The following is a 22,383-nucleotide window of genomic DNA, read 5'->3' as shown; positions in this document are numbered from 1 at the left end:
AGGGACAAACTTGGCTTCAAATCCTAAATATTTCTCTGTAGCAATCAGAATGTATTAATGATCATCATGAACATCGTTAGTTATTATCTACTAAGACTTTCACGCTCAAGAAATCTTCAGCCTCATCAGGAGGTTTTGATTAGATTTCAATTCGGTAGGTGTGTGTTGTAGGATCCCATCAGTCATAGCAAGATGTTTTCATAGGCTTTAAGTATACGGATTATTAATTTGAGATTCATTTGAAGAAAAAATACGAACTCGGTTGTGTAATATTGAGTATCGGTACAGTGACAAGAAAAAAGTTTGTGAACCCTTAGAAATGGCCTGGTTTTGTCAATTAATTATTAGTTTAGTTTTATTAGTCATAAAATATTTCATCCTAGTCACAAATATAGACAGACTTGTGCTCAAGCCTCGTGTCTTTATGGAACACATCCATTAAACATTCACTGTGCTGGTGGGAAAAGTAAAAACCTCAAACCTTGGGTTTAAGAACTGGTCGAACTTCCAGTAGCTGCTTATCAGACCTGTCAATGCTCAGGACCATTCTTCCTTATAGAATGTATTCTCAGGCTGTCTGGTGTGAGCGTCTCTTCAACTCAATCCCCAGCATCTCTAATGAATTAAAGTCTGGGCTCTGACTGGGCCACTCCAGAAGGTGGATTTTCTTTTGTCTGAAGTCATTCTGTAGTAGATTTATTTTGATGTTTAGGGTCATTGTTCTGCTGCCTCAGCTTCCCCTGAGCTTCAGCAGGTGGACAGACATTATCCGGGAAGAAACCTTGGTAAACTTGAGAATTCATTTTCCCCTCGAAGATGTGGAGCTGTCCAGGTCCAGAGGCAGCAACGCCCCAGATCATGATGCTCCCTCCACCCTGCTTCACCTTTGGGTTGATGCTCTCAACCCTTTCTACACCACAAATAGTGCTGAATGTTCTTCCCAAACAATTCAACCTTAGTTTTGTCAATCCATAAAACATTCCCCAGTCGTGTTGTGGAGAGTCAAGCTGCTCTTTGACCATCTCCAATGTTTCCTTTAAGCATTTATCTGTTTCTCTGAGCATCTTTGTTACATTACTGATCATTCTGCGTCGTGCCTTTAGAGTCATTTTAGCTGACACCCACTTCTAGAGCGAGTAGCCACAGAACTAAATTATCTCCATTTATAGACAGTTTATCAAACTGTGAACTGATCAATATCTAAACTCTTAGAGATGACTTTCTAACCCTTTCAGCTTTTTGCAAATCAACAACAAATATCTCTTTTGCAAGGCATGGTTCATATCAGGAGATTCGTCTTGTTAATAGTGTTTTTGTTGTTAGTCATAGTGTCTCTAACACCCACATCCAATCTTGTTCCACTGATTGAACTTCAGATTTGCTAATACTACTTCAGGTTTACATACTTTTTCCAACCCATGAATAGTGTTTTGAACAATTCAATGATTTGTGTATTATACATTAAAATTGATCGTGTTTATTCATAATTGTTACTTAGATGAAGATCTGATCATATTTTAAGTCACATTTACACATAAATTCAGATATTTCCAAAGGGTTCACTTACTGTTTTGCCACTATCTATATTAATCACTCCTCAAGCACATCATATTAAAAAATTGGATCAGTTAGATCACTTAAGTTTGTTGGTACATGGCTGTCCAGGCATTTGTAATTTATGTAGTAGTGACATGAGGAAAGGTCCGACAGAAGAAAGCCTCTGTATTCTTGGCATATAGGACTGGATTTAACATCATGTGTAAACACAGAACACAGAATCCCATATTTACTCACATTAACACAACTACAACATTTGTCCTGTGTTTCCCACAGGGACTAGAGAGAGAGAAGAGAAATGGGAGGTGTTGGGATTTGTCATTCAGCAAAGGTTAAACCCCACCTATTAGTGCGGGGTCGGAGCAGCACGCAGATAAAGATTTCCTGTTGTGTGGTGTCAAAAAATCAATAGCTCTGCCGCGATGTGCTCATTTGATATCAACAATAGTCTTTTTAAAAATCAATTAGGCTGGATAGAGGAGAACATCAGTGTTGGGTTACACCTTTTTTTTCCCTTATTTGACATTGATATCCAATAAGGCTGCTTGTTGACGATGCTCGTTCCTGTTTACTGACAAAGTACTATGACTATATGCAACTCTGTTGGTCCACACAATGTTAGATTTCACTTCTAAGAATGAAAAAAAGCCTCTACAGACTGACTTCATCATGTGGATTTGGTGCAACTTGATGTGTGTTACATCTAAACACAAAGTTTTCTTGTCATGAAGTTGATGAATTACACATAAAAAAACTGAGGCCTAGTTTAGGCATGATGGTCTTCACCTCATGCAAGTTGGTGTACAGTTCATTTTTAATCAATTATTTGACAGAAAATATTGAAAATGACTGTTACAAGTTTCCAGATTTCACACTAACATCATCAAACATTCAACTGCAGCAACGCAAATTAGAGAAAAGAAAATAAATCCTCACATTTGAGAGACTTGGAAGAACAAACATTTATTTATTTTAAACATTTATTTCTGTTGTGTAATATACAGCACAGAATAAGTCCCTCACATACAGTAAATATAACAAAATGAGAAAAAAAAGAATAGAAAGTGAAAGTGGACCCAGGATACTTCCATGTATGGTTCCATGTACTGTCACATGTTTTTGTTTTCAAAGAAGCACCCACTGTGAGAAGTGATAACTGGCTCCTTTTAGAAATATATCTCTTTATACGATATCAACCATTGTTTCTAAAATAAAAAAGAAACTTCTAAAGTGTCTTTTTAAACACTACCAGCCTCCTAACAAGCCAGAAAATCATCTTTTCGATCTTTGAGTACAGATACAGTTTCAGATTCTTCTCTAAATTGTGAACAGTTTCTACTTAGTATCTTGTATTAATAATATGACATGTCAGTTAAGATAACAGCCCACCTGCAGATTTAATTAATTTTCCTTCCAGATTGACTTTACCCAGCAATGCAACAATTAATCTGCCTGATTAAGTATAGAATAACACTGAATGTCCTTCATATTATTTCCAATAGGCTGCATCATTCTTTTTGTCCATAGAGTAAATCCTTAGTAAATGGTGGCTTCACTATTGCTTCAGCTTTAAGTGCTGTTTCCTTGATTTTCAGTTTTTTATGTAATATAACTCACTAACTTGGTGTTTCATACGCTACCTTTTGAGCTTTATCTCTTTAAAACATGAAAGATAAACTCATCATTAAGCCATGATGTGGTGTTACATTCTCTGACCTTTGCAGACTTGACCATGTCCAACTTCATCAAGGCATCCTTAAACTTTACAAACCCTCAATCTTCAAATCTCTTAAAATATGTTGTATAAACCCAGTTCCTGCCTTAGGCATGTTTTCCATTTCTAGTTAAAACGGCTCATAAATATAAATATTATGAATGTTGAAGTTAAAAACCGCCACACAGAGGTAAAAATTCCTCTATATTCTGTTAAGTTCTGGGACTTTGGGGGTCATCTCACTGAAATTGAGTCTTTTAGTGTTTCTGTTTTATTGTATCCACAGATGAAAGAACAGCTTTTCTGAGTCTAACAACCCTGGTGGGAATAGATCCACTGTATTAACCAATGTCGGACCTCAGTGCTGCAATAACAACAGTTACATCTGTGTGGCATGAATGAAACTTAAACCGATCAGCCACAACAACATAACCAGTAACTGGTTTTAATGTTGTGACTGTTCCTTTTATATTTGACAATACTAAGTGCTATCTATTTTGTGGTTTTATGTTTCATATTTTACATACATACATCAGCATCATCTCATTAAAGTAACAATATTCAAGTTGTAGAATTGAAACTAGCACTAGCATGACACCGCTCTGCTCTGCCCACCCCTCCCTGTCCCCGCCCAGCCCTTCAGTAACATCCTCATCATGGGCTCTGTCTCAGTTCATTCAGGAATCAGGAACTTGCTTGTCTGTAGGTCAACCATAGCGATGTCTTCCAGCACTTAATATTAGTTTGAAGAGTAGTATACCAGAAGTGTGTTGCCATGTCGAACTCCCACCCATGACATGGCCTTCTCTGATTGGTTGCAAGCATCTGCACTGCAGCTGGGCTGTTCAGTGAGTCTGGCTCACAGAAGCCTTTGACAGCACCTCTCCGCATGACAATATGTTGTCTCACATGTTTCAACCAAAATATATGACAAAAATTTCCATTGACAGGAGTCACTCATTAGTCTGAGTCAGGAAGCAAACTCCAAACACCCTGTAACAACATCATCAACCCTGTCCTGGTCTGTTCCTAATGGCTGTCTGCCACCTTCAGCTCTGTACTCTACCCCCCTCCCCACTAACACACACACACTCACACACACACACATACTCATCTGTTAATTGCGTTAGTCATTTCATTAATGACAGACTGATTGTTTTATTGTGTTGGCTCATCAAAGAGGCCTGGACGCCCCAGTGGCTGCTGAAGCGTCCGTATTGATAAGCTTTTGTGTCTGTGTATATGTGTGTGTAGCCGGTGACAGGGTGTGTATATCGGTGTGATGATGTGTGTGAGCGCAGTGTGTGTTTGGCTGCAATGTGTCAACGTGTCGTCTCGAGGACCTGTGTGTGTGTGAGAGAGAAAGAGAGAGAGATTCAGTGCACGTAGCTGACGCAGGTAACTGGGGAATGTGTTTACGTGCACTGTAGTAACTTGGTTACTGTAAATCCACGTAGACGTGCAGCAGATCAGTCATCAGATTTTTCCTCTACCTCTGGCTCGTTGATTTTAACTGTATAGTGATGGAAAATGCAGCTACTGTCACAGCAAACAAAATGCTCAAATGTTCAGTGGTGGAAACCCACTTATTCAGACTTCTACAGGCCTTTTTGTGACTTTTTAAAAAAAAAATATGAGCATGTATCAATCTCTCCTTCCTCTTCCATCCAGCCACTCCACTACTTTCCCCTGTGGTTGATCAGAAATCTACCTGTGGTAATCAGGTTCATTTAATCCCTCCCCCTGATTAAGGAAACAAGGTTTCTTGACTGTTTACACCACATAATGATAAATCATCTTACTGCAGAAAGCTGACTGTAACCTGGTTCCTTAAGTGCATGTAAAAGCAGTCATTGCAAGGTTGTGTGTGTGTGTGTGTGTGTGTGTGTGTGTGTGTGTGTGTGTGTGTGTGTGTCAGTGTCAGAGCTAAATCAGTGAGGCTGTGTGGATACTGTGGAGCTGGTTGATATTGATAACAAGCCCATCCAGCCTTGTGTTCTTTGGAATGACAGAAAGAATGATGTGTGTGTGTGTGTGTGTGTGTGTGTGTGTGTGTGTGTGATGGGGGTGGTATCATACAGTGCAGTAATGGTAGTAGCAGCAGCCAGTGCAGCCATATTGATAAGGAGCACTGGGTTATTATGCAGGTCTGTGGTGGGCAGGAGGGGTAATTAACAGGGATTAGGATTGTTGGAGGCCTCATGTTACCCCAGCGAACACAGTTAACCTGCTGGGATTAGCAAACTGTACTCATTAGCAGAGGTGCACTGATAGCATTTTCTCTCCACCAATATGAGAAGGCAGTGTTTTATTAAACAGCTCCCTGACAGCTACTTACTCCACAGTTACTGATGCTGCCCATAATGAACCAGTTTCACTTGATCACTTGCATAAATGTACATTTCTTATATTTCTTAATCAGATCATCAGTAATAATAACATTACTGTGGAGATAATTAAGCTTGATAATGTAAAAAAAAAGAGTCTGCAGTCATGCTAGCAGCTCTGTGCAGCTGTTGCACAGTGGTACCTTGACCTTAATGCTAATGTTAGCACGCTAACATGCTTATAATGACACACTGAGCAAGTAGGTTTACCATGTTCACTGAGTTAGTTTAGAGTTAGCATGCTAATATGCCAATTAGCAATAAATCCAAAGCACATCTGAGGTTGGAATATTTTTTAGTAGTATTTATTTATTTTTGTCATGAAACAAATTATTATTATTATCATTATTATTATTATTATTAGACTATGTGTCTAATATTTCAGTTGAAGACTAATATAAAATTTGAACTAATAGATGAAAAGTGAGGGAATCAGATTCACCTCAGGGCACCATGAATGTCTGCACAAGATGTCATTACACCACATCTAAGAGTTGTTGAGACACAGTATTAACACACATATAGCCTATTCCTGATCTATGACTCAGTGGTGACTTCAGATTTGTTGTCGTGGTAACGTTACAGTTGGCAGGCAGGTGAGTTTTACAAAGGTAGCAGACAGATCCTCCTTTATCTATGAGCTGACTGTCGTTGGTGTTGAACGCTTCCCTACATTATTTCTCAGCTGGTTTTGTGTCATTATAATCTGAGTGACAGAGGAGTGCAACACATGACCTGATGCACTTGTATACTGTAAATCTGGAATGTGGAATATTTTTTCTCACAAACACAAATTGACAGGATAACTTGTCAGTTTTAATGACACATTGACAGTATCCAATTCCCCCATTTGTCTGCTCATGTCAAAGGGCATGTAAGTCCAGCTTTATCATCTAATCAGAGTAAAAGTAACTTTGATTTGGACTGGTATTGATCTGGATCACATCCAACACTGTACATTTCATTATGCGCACCATGCATTAAGTTCACACACTTTCTTCTCTTTAACTTATTAGGTGTGTTTCCAAAAGTGGAAAAACTAAAAGTAAGAAAAATAAACAGAAATAGTGCAAAGAAAGGGTTTAAAGGCATGGCTTAGTAGGAAAAGTTGTCATAGCAAAGAAAGAAATAAGAAATAGACTTTAATTGAATACATCATCTAAGCATATTTGTCATGCTGCCACTCACCATTAAATACCTTTACTCCATTACCAAGACCAGAATTTAAAGAATATAAAGAACAGTGCATTACATGACCACAGTGTCACCAGTTCCAGTCCAGACTGGGCCACTTCTCTGTTGTGATGGTCGATGCAAACAAGCCCCAGCATCTTACAGTAGTCGGGAGGCAGTCACTAAAATGCCATGACTTTTAGTTCTAGGGCTCAAAATGTAATTTCGTCATGTTTATGTTAACTGATAGAAGCATTTTCAGAAATGCACTTGAAACTTGGCTCATTAACTATAATGAAGGGGTTTTACTGTTAGGCCTGTTTATGTATCAAACACTTCAGAAGACTCCATGAAAACAATTTGTATACTCAGGTCGACCATGCCGCAACAACAAAGGACCCATTTGATTCACCTGAAGTTGTACATCTGATGCAACAAGTCATGAAAGGATCTCTGAGGTCAAATCCTCGCACTGTTTCACAATGAGGGTCAATGGAGCTGGTCAGGCTGATAAGAGTCCCGCGTGGTGAAGCTTAGCCAATGGCACGGAGGCAGACTGGACATTGATGGAGTGGAGAGATAAGGAAGGTCATAGTGGCCAAACTGGGGCCCCATAGGGCGATAGGAGATTGGATACTGGTTGGTCAGACGCTGGACTTCAGACTCTGCAGCCAGCAGGTTAGACTGTCTGAGGAATCACGTTTGGGCTGATGCTTGACCTCGGACTGAAATGTGACACCAACAGAATCTTGACAGCGATCATGTGTTAGGATGCCGGACCCCGACAACCTAAACAACAACAACCTTTTTTTTTAACTGTGTGTGTGTTTTAGCAATAAAAGTGCAATGAGTTTTTATTTGTGAAATCAAACTCCACCCAAAACCATTCAATTAAAAATTCAGCCCAACCTGAGACAACAATAGGTCGGCTCAGCTCACATTGCACCTGGCTTCAGTGTCACGCTCTCATGTGCACCGGGGCAAGAGAATGAAAACCTGGGGCTGCTTACAGTGCGACATACCCCAGGACTGGCAGACAAGGTGTGCCGGCACCTGTTTTTCTGAGTGTACATACTTCAGTGTTGATCCTAATTAAACAGAAACTATCAGGTCAGCTGTTTCTATAAAACATGATCACTGTGTGACCTGTGTGTTATTCATTATACTGAGCAGAGTGTGAACATGCCACTTCCTGTGTGAATGTGCCGCAACAGCGAAACAATATTTTCAACCGCTCGATTTTTTTTTTTTTTTAAATTAAGGTCTGCCTCTCACCTCCCTTCACCACCATTCCTCTGACTTTCTTCCCTCAAACCACACTCCTTCCTGCTCCCTCCAGCCCGCCGTAACCCCCTCCCCAGCCCCATCACGACACCACAGACGCAACCATTTGCCCCACCCGCAACCCGCCACCCCACCATGATGCAGCCCCACCTCCCCAAACCCCATCCCCCCCACCGGCTGTGGGAAAGCCATTTTATCAGCGTCTGTCCGTTGTTCTCTGGTGGGGATAGATACAGAGAAGATAGATGAGTGTTTTGACATGGAGAGTGTTAGACAAACACTCTTATCAGGCCCGCCACTTTAGACCGACCCCCCGAAACAGTTGCCTGAACCGTGGACAAGATGAGAAGGGGTGGGGAGTGGGAGGAGAGGAGGTGAGATTTTTGTATGTTTTGATCAAAGTGAGAGGTAGTTGGTCATAACACGTAAAGCTTTTCCAGAGGCAGACCCTGAGGCCGCTCGTGTCACTGAAGCAGTTGACATTAATCCCATTAGTCAGTCAGTCAGTCAGTCGATGGAGTTTCCTTCTGCAACGCTCATTAGCGCTGCTCCTCAGATTTGCAGAAACTTCTCTAAACTGCAGACCAGCTGCTCCTCCTGCACTCCGAGCTGTCTTAAGTTTTTAAATAAATGGATCAGTCCTCTCCGTGCCTCCTGGCTATCTGGCTCTATCTGGGCTGCAGCAGGCTCAGACCACAGCCGCCGTCACTGCCATCCTTATGCAGTTATCACTTTGAGGAAGTACACAAGAAGTTTCCCTGTTTGAACCAGTCAGTGCTCAGCTTGTATCAAACTCCCCCTGCTGTTGGCCGTCTGATAGCTCTCACTCCACGGCCTGTGCTGCTGCGAGGGTTCAGGTCAAGTTCAAGCCACATGATGCTTCTGCTGATTGTTTTTGAAATGTTTTTTAGCCTGGTCACATGGTCTCTGCTGAATGTTGTGGGCCAGTTGGACTTTTTGAAGGCTGAAGCTGATATTTAGATACGTGTTTCTACCAATCTTCACTATCTTTATATGTTTAATACAAATCTAAACTACTCATCAAAGTTTTTCTAGCAAAATCTGATCAGTAAAAGTGAAATGAAAACTTACGAGATATGAAGGCTAACTTTCGAAACAGTTTCTTCATCATATTTATCAATGCCTGGATGATAGCAGCTGTTTAATGATAAGGTCATTATCACTGCGGCACATTAACATGTTGATACATTTGTGCAATCTGGCTCATTTCAGCCTCCCTAATGGAGACTGCTCCTCTCTCCTCTCCTCCCCCCTCACAGATGACCTGGAGTTAAGTGACGAAGGCAGCGACAGCAGGGTGGTGGCCGGCAGAGACCTCCACCCAGACACAACGTGGGGACCTTACCCAGGAATCCTCCAATCAGAGGGCAGCACAGATGATCAGGAGACAGAGGTAAGAATTCTGATGCGATCACTGTCCAATAACAACTGCCAAAGATTCAGTTACAGTTATTGTAACTGTTGATTTATTCTCATAGAGGAGCTCTTAAACCCAAATGATGCACAGTCACATCAGTGCATCAAAAACGTGATTAAAAAAATACCTGTTGCAAAAAATCGAGAGATGAAAATCTAGCAGTTGTCATGAAGGCTCAAACTCAGTATCACAGCAGCCAGCACAAACTATAGAATGTGTAGTCTGTCCATGTGTGATGCTGATCTATATGGTCTAGATTAAGTTAGTTTTATTAAAACTAGAGCCATGTTTTGATTAATTGTTTGAAAATTAATTGATCAGAATTTATTCTTATGATCAATTATTGACTTGTTCTTTATTAAAAAAACAAATAAAAATAACATCACAAATTGCACAAAATATGTTAAGATATTATCTTGCTCTGGACGGGAGTTCAATAAGTCAAGCAGCTGAAAATTAAGCAACAATTTATTAAAACAAAATATCAAACATTTTCTTCGGGCTTCTCAAATGTGATGATTTACTGGTTTCGCTATTTTATATCATTGTACATTGAATATCTTTGGGTTTTCTGTTGGTTGACAAAAGAAGGAACCTGGACATGTCTTCCTGGGCTCTGGGGAATTTATTGGTATTTTATGTGCAAAATAATTTATTTGATTTGAAAAATAGTTGGCAGATTAATTGATAATGAAAGTATTTGTTAAATGCAGCCCTGTTTCTGACTGCTCCATATTATAACAGAACAAATATTAGCTTTTTGGCAATTAATTTGACAGGAATCTTTTTTTTTTTTTTTTTAAATAATCAATGAATCAAAAAACATATTGAAGATTTTGGACAGTGAATATAATGGTGACATGCAGCCCTGAAGTCAATGTCTGGCCTGTCAAACTTTATAGTAAAGAGGCTTTATAATAGTAAATCTTCTTATATATTGTAACACTGAGGCGAGAGCAAGTCATGTTGTTTAACTGAAGTGTTTTCATTTTGTAAAGGCCAAAGGTCAGAGGTCGGATGGTCAGTTAACAAAGAGAGACAATGAATAAACACCTTATCACACATGAGTGTTGGACAGTGGTTGGGAATGAAAACAGCTGTGTGTGTCTTTATGTGTGTGTGTTCCTTGGGAACAGTGTGTGGGACCGGATGGAGCCCTATCAGAGGCTGGGTTCGTGCATCATGTGCAAGTCCATCTAATCATATGATACTGATGCTGGGAGAGGCTTCCTGGCACGCAGCACAAACACACACACACACACACTCACACACTCACATGCTGGGTCATTCACACTCACATGCTGGGTCATTCACACACACACATTCCTGCTTAATTTTTGTAAGTGACCACCTTGCTTTACCTGGCTTCCTCGTCTTATTTCAGGTTATTTTTCATGTTTTTTGGCTCAAGGTGCCAAAAACTGAGCTAAATGAATAATAATCCAGCTCAGTCCAGTTTAACAAGTCCACATCTGGGTCCAAACCAGCTCATATCCGGTTAACGAAAACTCCACCCAGTTCAAATAAAGCCTGATGGAGTTTATACGACACAATCAGGCCTTTCCCCATCAGTCCTCTCCTCTCCTCTCCTGTTCCATACTCTCCCCTCTTCTCCTCCTCTCCTCCCAGCCCTCCCCAGACGTCCGCCTGCCTTTTATCTTCACATGGCGCCATCCTCCTGGACAACAAACCCCAGTGATTGATTCCTGCTTGATAGGCTCTCATTTCTAAGATTTCGTTTATTATCAGTGAGGTTCTGAGTGTACAGATAGATGTGTGTGTGCGCGCGCGTGTGTGTGTGTGTGCGCGCGCATGTGTGCACACGAGCACTCAATCGCACACAAACTCACTCACCAATCACCTTTTGTTCTTCCCCTCCCTTCCGCAGCCCATACCGTCCTCTTCCTCCTCTAAACTGTAAAGTCCATTTTCGTTCTTTTGAGGGCTTTGCATTCATATGGAAAGCATCCCGTTCTGACTCTTAATACCCATTTTCTCTCTTCTTCCTCATTTTCTGCCCCCCCTCCTCCTTCCCTCCTATCTGTGGACTGAAGGACTGAGGAGACGGACCTTCAGTATCTACTGCAGATAGTGGCTGTAATCTCACATTCCTCCTGTGTTTCTCCCCCTGTCACTCCACATCCTCCCCCTCCTCTATCCATCCCTCCATCCCTCTATGCCTCCCTCCCTTGCGGGTCAGCAGGGGTCAGGGCTATCCTCCTGCTGGAGAGGAGAAATCTGCTCATCTCCCGCTGCTCGGCTAAAGCTTGAGCCATCACACTGCATTCCTACAGTGGATTAGAGTGGATGTAAAGTGTAAACTCCCGTCACATCCCTTTTATTTGACAACAAGAATAATATTTCATGTTAAAGAGCACTGTTTGCATGTAGTAAAGACAACTATTATCATTTAAATCCAAAAAGAGGTAAAGGGGTAAAAGAAAAACATTCAGCTGCACAGTTTCCCACCTGGAGGCCGTCCTGTACAGCCACAGTCAGTCTGACCTTTTTATAGTTTATAGTAAAACCTGCAACATTTATGTATTTTAATGATTCTAGTTCAGTATGTAAATATATATCACAATATAAATTGTAAATGCACATTGAAATAGATGAAACTCACTTAAAGTTTCTCTCAAGACATGTTTTAAAGTCTGTAAAAATACTCTGCTGTCTGCTGTCTGGCTGATGCTATTACTCCCTGATTGAGAAATGTGGATCAGGCCTTGAGCCCCTGCTAACTCTCTCTCTCTCTCTCTCTCTCTCTCTCTCTCTCTCTGTACTGACAAGGTTTCAGGTTTATTTAGCCCCGCCCCCTGTCCCCACAAGTTGACAGGATTGGTTCCTGAGGTTTGTGACGTATGAAACCCTGGCTGTCTGAATCTGTGTTTATGAGACTGTCATTGGTTCACTGCAGTTCAAAGAGGAGACACTCAGTCATGGTGTTGATGATTTCTCTCATCATATGTCCTGGATTATATAAAAACATCATATGGATGTTAACGAGGTTAAGCACTGGATTTTCATCAGAGGGTCTTTAAGAAAAGCCCAAAGAGCCACAAACATTTTCAGATGCCATGTTAATAAATGTTCTCTGTTTTCAATTGATTAGCAATAAAAAATAGTGTGTTGGCACACACTAGTCTTACAAATAGGGCCTGGCAATGAACCGGAAAGGTATCAGAACCCACATTTAGAATCTCTCACCGAATGGACCCTGCTCAAAAGAAGGGAACCTCATGTTCAGTCACAAGTCTCCGCAGTGTACGACTGACGTTAGTCCCTGTTCACTCAAAGTAAAGCTGGTGATGTGGACGTCAGGAGCACAAACACCGAGCCTCAATCTGAGCAGCTTCTAGCTAAAGAGAAGCCACGTCCGTCGTTTGGTCATTCTGGCTTCAGTGGAAACGACACCAAACAAAAAGAAGTCAAATGCCAACAGATTGTTTGTCACTTGGAACACAATCACATTGCCGAATGTGAAGAGTGCATGACTCAAAAAAAAAGAAAGACCAACAAGCTCCATAGTGATCGTTAATTAATTGTTATCAAGGTAAATAATTGTGATATTGATTTAAAGTCATATACACCAGCCCTCCTTGTTACAGAGAGGGTTGGAATAGGAAGGGAGGATGGGTGAATCCTCAGTCCCTCCTTATTTCTCTGGAGTTGTTTTCTAAGTCGTTGTGGTGCAGACGCAGTACAGTGGGATGCAGTGTGTGAAGTATGTAGAGGTAACAGTTAGTGATATACAGAACGTTTGTTTGAACTTCTCCTGCGACTGTTGGACTTTGTCTCCTGACAAAGAGAGGAAACATTAATGTGTCATGTCAGTTCTCCCTCATGGTAAACCTCTGCAAATAAATTTTAATGTAGAAGTAAAAGAGTTATAGAATTTTTTTTTTTTTTTTTTTTTTTAATCCTGTATTTGAAGTGTGTCTAAACGCTTTTGACATCACATCACATTTACTTCCTCTTGAGCCTTAACTACACAGGTCTGTGACTAGCCTATCAATCTATCAGGCTGTTTCTGAACCTGCACCCTGAAGCTGTTATCATCACTGTTGCTGTAGATAAAGCCGTTTTCTCTGGAAACAAACTATGGCCTCAAATATTATCATCAAGTTGAATGAACACTTGTTTGATGCTACTTGACAAACATCAGATGTCACGTTGCATGTACTGTGTTACAGATCTACTGGACTGCTCTACATATTCATTTGAAAACCAGTGAGGACAGACACTTCCAAAGCATCATCTAAAGTGATTGCAATAGTTTTTATTGATGTTTTCAACTGGTTAAGCATACTGTAAGGGTAGATGTAATATAGCATGCACTATAACAGCCTCAGTAAATCCTCCTCTCTGAACTCTGCTGGAGGGATGAACACCATTGTTCCAGCAGATATTTCCTCATCAGTTTGATGCCGGTGGTGGAGAGCACTGATATGTCAGTCCAGAATCAGTATCAGTCTGCTTTTATTCAGGGTTTTCTTCAACTTTTTTGGCTCATCTGCGCCTTATTTTAGAAAATCTTCTATTTATTTCCAGAAGGTAGAGGGGGGCTTAACTCTATCCCGCTCTATCCCTCCATTTCATATTGATCATATACAACGGATATGAAATATGCATAAATTAATGAGTACAATATAATTTAACATAAACACAGCCACATCGGCAAGACGTGCAGCAAAGATAAAAGTGGGAAAACAACTATATATTAAAAAGTTTTTATACTGTCAGTGTTCATTTGTATCTTATTTAATAAGAATCATTTTCTTTTGGCTGGACACTGTTCTTCCTTTGTCAGCTTTCCTCTATTTGACATGCTGTCACCATCTGCTCACTTCTATACCTGTGCATTTGTTTCCCAGCTGTATCTCCTTACTTTTCTTCTGTCTCACGCCACCTGTCCTCCTCAGTCCTCGCACCCCCCCATCTCAGGAGCCCCTCCCCTCCCAGCTTTGTCCTCGTTCTCTCAACTTCTCTCTGAACAAATTTGGTTCTAGATAAGGTATCGGTTTAATACAAGACCCACGGAACGACACAACTAGACTGGCAAGCATTTTGGCCAGGCCACACATACACATGTACACTGACACAGCAAAAAAAAAAGTGAGTTTTTATTATTTGATCTGAAACAATATAACATTACATGTCTTGGACGATGTCGTAGCCTGTGTGTGTTTGTGTGCGTTATGTGGTCGATGGTGAGTTTGTGAGGAATCAGGGTGGGGCAGAGAGAATGAGAGAGAGGCTCGGAGAGGCAGATGAGATCCAGTCCTTGCTCTCCCTCCAACAGATCTCCTTCATTAGATTAGCGGCGTGTTAACTGGCCTGTGTCATATGGAAATCCTGTCATTTGCATCTCTTGAGAAAGAGGCGTAAAACCATTTATCTATTTAAATATATTCTGGCTGATATGGCTGTTGGACTTTAGAACAGGGTATAATAATGTTTACTGATCAACTGATCAGCTGGCTGCTGATTCCTCACAGTTTTTGGTTGAGTGAACAACCAAGTCTTCGTCTGTGAGGCTCCCGTGGCAACCCAGGAGCGAGCACGCCACTGCTGCTCTTCTGATTGGATCGTACATAACAAATCTGATATTATATCTCCTCTCCTTCTGATTGGATCCTGCTTTAATTAACTGATAGTGCAAGTGCATGTTATTGGACTGAATTTGCAGATTTGTTGTAAAATTTCAGCTCAGATGTAGGATGAAGTGAGAGCGGAAGAGTGATGATGCTAAAGTATGTGCAGACCGAGAGTTTGTTGCATCTGTTGCATCTCTCAAAGGACATGTGTCCTGAGTGAAGTCTTCGCACCGCACCACTGGAGAAACTCCACTTACAACATTGTCCCTATTGTTCTCCCTCTTTCAGCTGCACCCAGCAGCTCACCCCACCCCAATCCTGTCTTTCGTGGAAAGGCAGCCTGAAGGCACGATCCTAGAAGGAGCAGAGTAGGGGAGTTCAAAGCGTTATCACGCGCCAAACGTCTTTTCATCATGTTTTAGAAACAAGCGTTCGCACTAATCCCCCAATAATCTCTCCAGGAGAACTGGGGCGATAAGGCGCGCCACCCACGGCTTTTCAAACACTTTTTGGGTAGTCTCTTCTCACTCTCTATCTCTCCTCCTCTCTGCCTCCTTTACTCTCCTCTCTCCACTTACTCCTTCCCTCACTCCCCTGGAAGGACGAGTGAAGGTGATCATCGTCTCCTCCGTAGTCTCTTCCCTTTTTCTTTTTTTTTTTCTTTTGCATTGACTCTGAGCTGGTTTGTTTACAACCGGATTCTGATCTTTATATTTTATCTGGATACATCAACAGTGTTTCTCTGCCTCTCTGTTTCTCTCCCTCCTCCGCCCATCAAATTAGAATATTAATTAAAATGGTGCTCCTACAGAAGATGACAAATTGATGATTAGGGAGAGTGTTGAGACACCTTCTGTGATGCCCCCCAGAAGAACACGGTACATGAGGAACCTTCTTAAAAAGGAAAGGAAGAGAGCGAGAACAAGAGTTTCTACCTTTAAAGACACATTGTCTAAGATCTTATACTCTGTTGCTGTTTTTGATTATTTCAAGATCAAAATCCCTCTTCTGTCTTCCTCAGGCCTGTACACAGATGAAGTTAAAGTGATTCGGGGCGACCTAACCTCTCTCATCATATCGAACCACATTAATCATTCATGGCTCATGGGTTGTGGTAGTTAGCAGAGCAATAGGTGTTTGAATATCATTTGGCAAAAGCCTTGTTTACGTTGCTAAAAGAGACACCAGTGAATAATTCCTCGCCTTTCTTCCACATTCTGTTTTAACTACACAGGTGAGGAACTAAGGTTGAAGCATACTGACGACTTAAAGGTTCCATATAGTATGAAGGTAGATGTCCATGTGTTGTTTGATTATAGATCAGGTCTAGGTTCTATATTAATACTGTGAAAGTATCAAAGCCTCAGTCCACAGAGAAATGCACACAGCCTGTATTCAGAAACTGAGCCTTAAAACCAGCCGTCAGGACTTCTGGAACTTTGTGATGTCACAACAAAGCAGTCACTGCTCTCAGCTACACCCCATGCGCTGCACTCCTGGACCTGGTTTCTGTGAGTGTTCACGTGAAATCTGCTATATTTTCATTAGATAACTCAGAGAAGTGTGAGCCAATCAGAAGAGAGGCTCAGAGCCTCCTCTCTTCTGAGAGGAGATGTAAAACTACACTGAGATGGCTTTTGGTTCTTAAAACCACAAATATATCTTCTTATGGATCAACACTTCAAATAAAACACAGAGAAGAGAAAATATGGAGTTTTAACACCTGCTGCACCCTAGCCTGCGGGTTGTACAGTGTCAAGAACCATGTAAATGGTAAACAGACTGCATTTTTATTGCACTTTTCTAGTCATATCAACCACTCAAAACACTTTACACTACAAGCCACATTCACCCATTCACACACACATGTATTTTCTGTCTGTCACACACACACACACACACACACCCATACGCAGATGATACATCTGGGGCAATTCGGGGACATGTTGACACGTCACAGCAGGAAAAACTCAGATGTAATTATTGAAATTATTCTGAATTTCATTTTTGCTGCTTCAGTTTCAGGGTCCTGGTTTTGTTGACTCACTGGGAAACTTGAGTAGCCGTCGTTAATGTTATGATGAAACCAGTTAAAACATCTGCGAAGAGAAAAAGGCTATTGCTCAGGGTTGTGCTCATTGGCTCAGTAGTCTTTCAGCATTCATTGCTGGCTGATTGAGTGAATGCAAGCTTAAAGTAAAGAGTCTTGTACAACTGCACATCCTGGTATCCAGCTTCACATCAGACTCCATATTCACTAATTCATTCCATCGGCTCAAATCCATGAAAGATTTGATGACAATACACCCTGTTAGTAAAGCTAATGATGCTCTACTGATATTTCAACAACATGTTGCCTCACAGTGTTGACCCTGCACATCTGGGCCTTAAGGAGAGGCGGCTTTTATCTGTGGGGATTGAATCAGTGTGCTCCATATAGGCTACCTCTGCTCTCACCTGTCGTCTGACTTGCCCACATCATGACAGTAGCTCTCTGTCTCTTAGTCTGTCTATCTGGCCCTGACAGAAGAGCCTATCACCCTGAGAGAGGAAGAGAGAGGAGGAATGATTAGAGAGAGAGAGGAGAGAAAACCGCCAAGAAAGATAAAATACTGATAGACAGAAATGCAGCCAGCTAGGCCAGGAAGGAAGAGGAATAAGAGACCTGAGAAAGGAGGGAAGGGTACATCGACTGAAACAAAACATGAGAGACAAAAAGAAATATGAGAGAAAAAGAGAACTGCAAGAGAGGTGAGGCAAACATGGAGGAGGAGGGCTGGAGGAGACAAAGGGAGGAGGTGTTCATCACTCAGTGGCAATGACTGGTTGGTATCTGCATCTCCCTGTCATCTGCAGCGGCTTCTGCAGGGTGGAGGAGGAAGGGAAGAGGAGGAGGAAGTGTAAGGGAGGAGAAGAGGAGAGGGAAAACCTCTATCCTCTCTATCTCTGAGCCTCATCTCCGGCAGTTCAGGAGCCTGCTTTCCAAGAGTGCCTCATTTTCAAATCTCTTATCTCGGCCCCCGTTTTAAGTATTGCAGTTTTATATTTTTACATGTCATTTGCATGCAGCTCATCAAACCTGGCTCCCTCTATTTTTTTTTTTTTTTTCTTCCTTCGTGTTCGTCTTCTCGGAGGTGTGCACTGATATGAGCAGCTGTGCATGAGCACGCCTGTATGAGGGAATGGGGATTCACTCCACCACTGAGCCACAGACATGTACTGTACTGATGATATTTGTACCTTGTGAGTGGAATATACAGTGTAAAATAGTATCTTGTGTCTCTGGTGAATGTTAGAGAAATGCTTTGTGTGTGTGTGTGTGTGTCTGTGTGTGTGTGCGTGCGCGCGCGTGTTTGAGAGGCGGATGAGAGCAGGTTTCTGATTTTTATCTGCCTTCCTTTTCTTTGTATTTTTGGAGGATTCACACAGTGACCTCTTTGTTTGGGACAGTGAGTACAACCCTCCAACCCCCTGGATTGGGGAAGAAACCATTTCCTGTAGCCGAGAGATAGAACGAGAGACGGAGAGAGAGAAAAGAGAGATAGATAGGATGGAGAAGGAGGGGCGGGCAGACAGAAGGGCAGGAATGAGAGTTGGAGAGAGGAAGAGAACTGGAGATTAAGGAAGAAAGAAAGAGGTGTACAAAAGGACGGACGCGGTGCAGGGGGAGAGAGAGTGAAAGGGGAGAACGGAGGAAGAGGGTGAATTGGATGATTGAGTGAATGATTTTGGGAGGAATGAATGAACGGTGGTTGAAAAGGTCAGGAGAGGAGCAGCTAGAGGAGCACAGAACGTTTGAAACACTTCATGCCAGAGAGGATTTTTAGAATAAAACTCACCTTTTTTCACTTGCTTTACAAATATTATTGCATTTTTTAAATAGATAATACTTCTTAGACGTGTTTGATAATGTTGGACCAAACCCTTCTGGCTGCTACTGATATTCATTTATTGACCCTGACAGTTGTGGCTATGTCAGTGTTAAGGAAGCTTTTTTTTTTTTTTTTTTTACTATTGATAAATCTTAATATTTAATTGGATTAATCATTTATTCATTATTTACTGGTTAATTATGCCACAACATTTCTGAAAGTCTGACACCACAATTTTCTCAAAGACCAAGGTGCTTGAAATAGGTTTCATTTGACACAGAAGGAAAAGCAGCAGATCTTCACGTGAGAGAGGCTCAAATTAGCTTGATAGTGTGAGTGTAGTGTCATGTAAAGATATACTGTATATCTGTATCTGCGCGGGTGAATATGTTGTCTGCAGTAACATATTACACTTCAGGCTGTAATCTCCAAACTGAACATGCTGTTGAAGCCTCTCTAAAATGGTTTCAACTAAAATGTAACATTATAATCCTAATCGTAAACGTATGCTTTATTGCAGGACTGCTGTATTAGACTGCATTCGTTTAAGCTACAGTAGGTGTACTTAATAAACTGGCAACTGATTGTATGTTGTGGTCATTTTAAGAAAGGCTGTTCTAAAATTTGTTTAACAGGAAACACTGAAGCACTGAATACTGAAACTATCCAATACTGTCAGCTCAGATTCATAATCTTCTTTACTTATTCTTTGATCAGATCAGAATTTAGTTGATTTCAGACTGTAGTAGTATCGTCTCGGAAAGGTTCTTGTCTAGTTATGTGTGTTAAGACAACATGTAACATTTGAGAAGTGTTTCTTCTTAGAGTTTATAAAGCTAAACTTTTTTTTAGACAAGAAAATATTTTTATGAACATCAAGAAAAATATAGTTTTGGTCCAACTTTTATTCTTGCAATACAAATACTTCAATTAGAATATATGCTGATACTGATCCAGAAATTAAAATCTGTACACCTCACTGTGTGGAACTCATTGAAAACATTTTATGTTCTCTAAGGTAACTGAAAACTGAACATCATAGTGCCATTGACAATCTCCCCACAGACAGTGTAGTGTTGTTAAATGTATGCAAAGCCTGCACTAACATGGATTATTGACTTGCACACTTTACATTTGATGACCATTAGACTTGTTCAGGCCATTACAGAGCAGTGTAAACCATATTAGAGCGTGTGAAACAGTATACACCATTGAGACATAGATGTGTTAGATGTACCAGTTGTGATTTGCATATACAAACACGTTTATTCCCCAGTGGTAGCAGTAAAACTGTGGCCGTTGACAGCTGTACAGAGAAATCTTAATCTGCTCATCTGCAGGGTAGGGTGGTGGTGGTGTTGGTGGTGGGGACTATTTATTTTCTCTATTTCCCCTTTAATAGATGTGTACGTGTGTGTATACGTGTATGTACTGTATGTAAATGCATAAATATATTTGGGGTTACTTAAGGGAAAGTTCTCTGCTTCCCGTTTCACGTCCCCATCACCATCACCATCATCATCAGTGCTGTTTGGCTCCCCAGAGAGAGAGAGAGGGAGAGGGGGAGAGGGAGGGGGGGAGGGGGGGTGAGGAGCCATTCTGATACTGAGAGAGGGAATGGAGGAAGAAAATGAAGAAATGAAATCAGCCTGGCATCATTTGCATTCAAGTTTTATCGGCGTAGGAGGAGGGCGTTTTTGGGCCTGATAAGGAGAGGGCGTCGCAGGCTGCGCTGGAGGTGGAGGGCTGTTGGTGGGGAGAGAGGTGTGTGTGTGTGTGCGCGAGTGTGTGTATGAATGTAATATGTGAATTGACTTTGTTAGAAGGAGGTGGCTCTGGAGTTCAGTTGGTGTGTGTTTGCACCGACACACACACACACACACACATATGTGAATGTTACAGCAGCTATAGTGAGGACAGGGCGTTGGGGGTGGAAATGGTGTGTGTGGTGGTGGGGGTGTGGGAGTGGGGGGTTAATATCAGACCAAATAATTAGATTCGCTATCGTCTCAGCGGCAGCAGTGCGGGTATCAGGCAGATTAAAGCCGGGCTCGGGGCTGGTTAATATTCATGAGGGGACCAGGGTCCGGGCGAGGGGCTTAGACTGTAGCTCAAAGACTCTCCTCCGGCTGATGGGGCTTAAGGCGATGCTCTCCACCAAGATGGAGCTCTGCCAGGGAGGCCTGACATCCCACTGATAGATGGAGGGCTACGTGGATAGTTAGGGTGAGGAAAGAGGAAGAGAAGGTGACAGATACAGATACAGATACAGCAAGGTGGGCTGGCAGGTCACACACCTTCATCTACCTGGATCTCTAGATCTTTATTTCATCCTGTTGTTTTTACGAAATGACAGCTACCTGAGAACATGTCCTTGTCTCCGTCTGGTCCTCTCTGTCTTTTTCTTGTCCTCCTCTCCAAACAGTGACTGTTCACTTCATGTCTCTTCACACTTGTAGTCTCGTTGAAGACTCTTTTTGTAAAGAGGAAAAACACATGAAACATGGGGGGAAAGATACAGTATATGTTATCAGCTAAGTGGACCTCTGTGATGAAATAATGACATTGCTGACAGAGTAGCGTCCTTCTTCACATTCAAACACGTTTTCAACTAGTGTTGAAGCCATCTATGAAACAGCTGTGAGTTTGTTATAAATTATACAAGATACTAGACATGACCAAATCAGTATCGCATTTATATAATATCAGTAGGACACCAACAATGCATGTGTGAGGAAAGAACAACAGATTCAGGATAGCAAAACCTCAAACTCATCACCAGCAGAGTTTCTAAAAAAGACAGCAGATGAACACAGTTGATAGAAGACAACATTTTTATTCATCAATAAATCAAAGAGGAATTCTTTAGATTAAAGAGACACTTACATCTTTTATGACAAGAAGCAGCGCTTTGAGCAACACTACATATGAATGTGCTGTTGTCACAAATGGCTGGGTGTTGTATGAACATCAGCAGCAGACACAGCTAATGCATGAAACATCATGCTTGAGTTTAGCTTTGTTGCTGTATGATAATGCATTCTCACAGTTATAGTCTTACTTATCTTATGATAGTCAGACTGTCAAACTTTTCAGAGCAGCCCAGGTTGACTCTCTGTGGGTCCAGACGTGTTCCTGCGGTTACCAGCGGCCATTTGTGTCAATGAGATCGGCGACAGACCAAGAGACGTGAAAAGGGTTTGATACCATCCAGCGGCCTCTCCCCTCTGCTTAACTCCCCCACACATCTCTGGCATTTGCATTCTCTACTGCCCTGGTTAATTACACACACTCACACACATGCACACAGGCACACACTCAAAGTGTGATCTGGCCCTATGCCTTTCTTATTCTCATTATC

The 22,383-nt window shown here is 41.5% G+C and overlaps 1 protein-coding gene across 1 annotated transcript in view; it reads left to right on the top strand.

Moving 5' to 3' along the window:
* Positions 1-22,383, top strand: part of zfpm1 (zinc finger protein, FOG family member 1) — a 112,313-nt gene that overhangs the window by 72,423 nt on the left and 17,507 nt on the right. The window contains exon 4 of the mRNA XM_022756264.1: positions 9,396-9,529. Coding sequence (XP_022611985.1) covers positions 9,396-9,529 — 134 coding nt within the window. The remainder of the gene's footprint in view (positions 1-9,395; positions 9,530-22,383) is intronic.

The sequence above is a fragment of the Seriola dumerili genome, unplaced genomic scaffold (assembly GCF_002260705.1).
Source record: "Seriola dumerili isolate Sdu_G_001 unplaced genomic scaffold, Sdu_1.0 BDQW01000242.1, whole genome shotgun sequence".
In the NCBI taxonomy this organism is placed as follows: Eukaryota; Metazoa; Chordata; class Actinopteri; order Carangiformes; family Carangidae; genus Seriola; species Seriola dumerili.
Note: the sequence above shows the minus strand (reverse complement) of the source record. Positions and strands in the feature narration are given on the sequence as shown.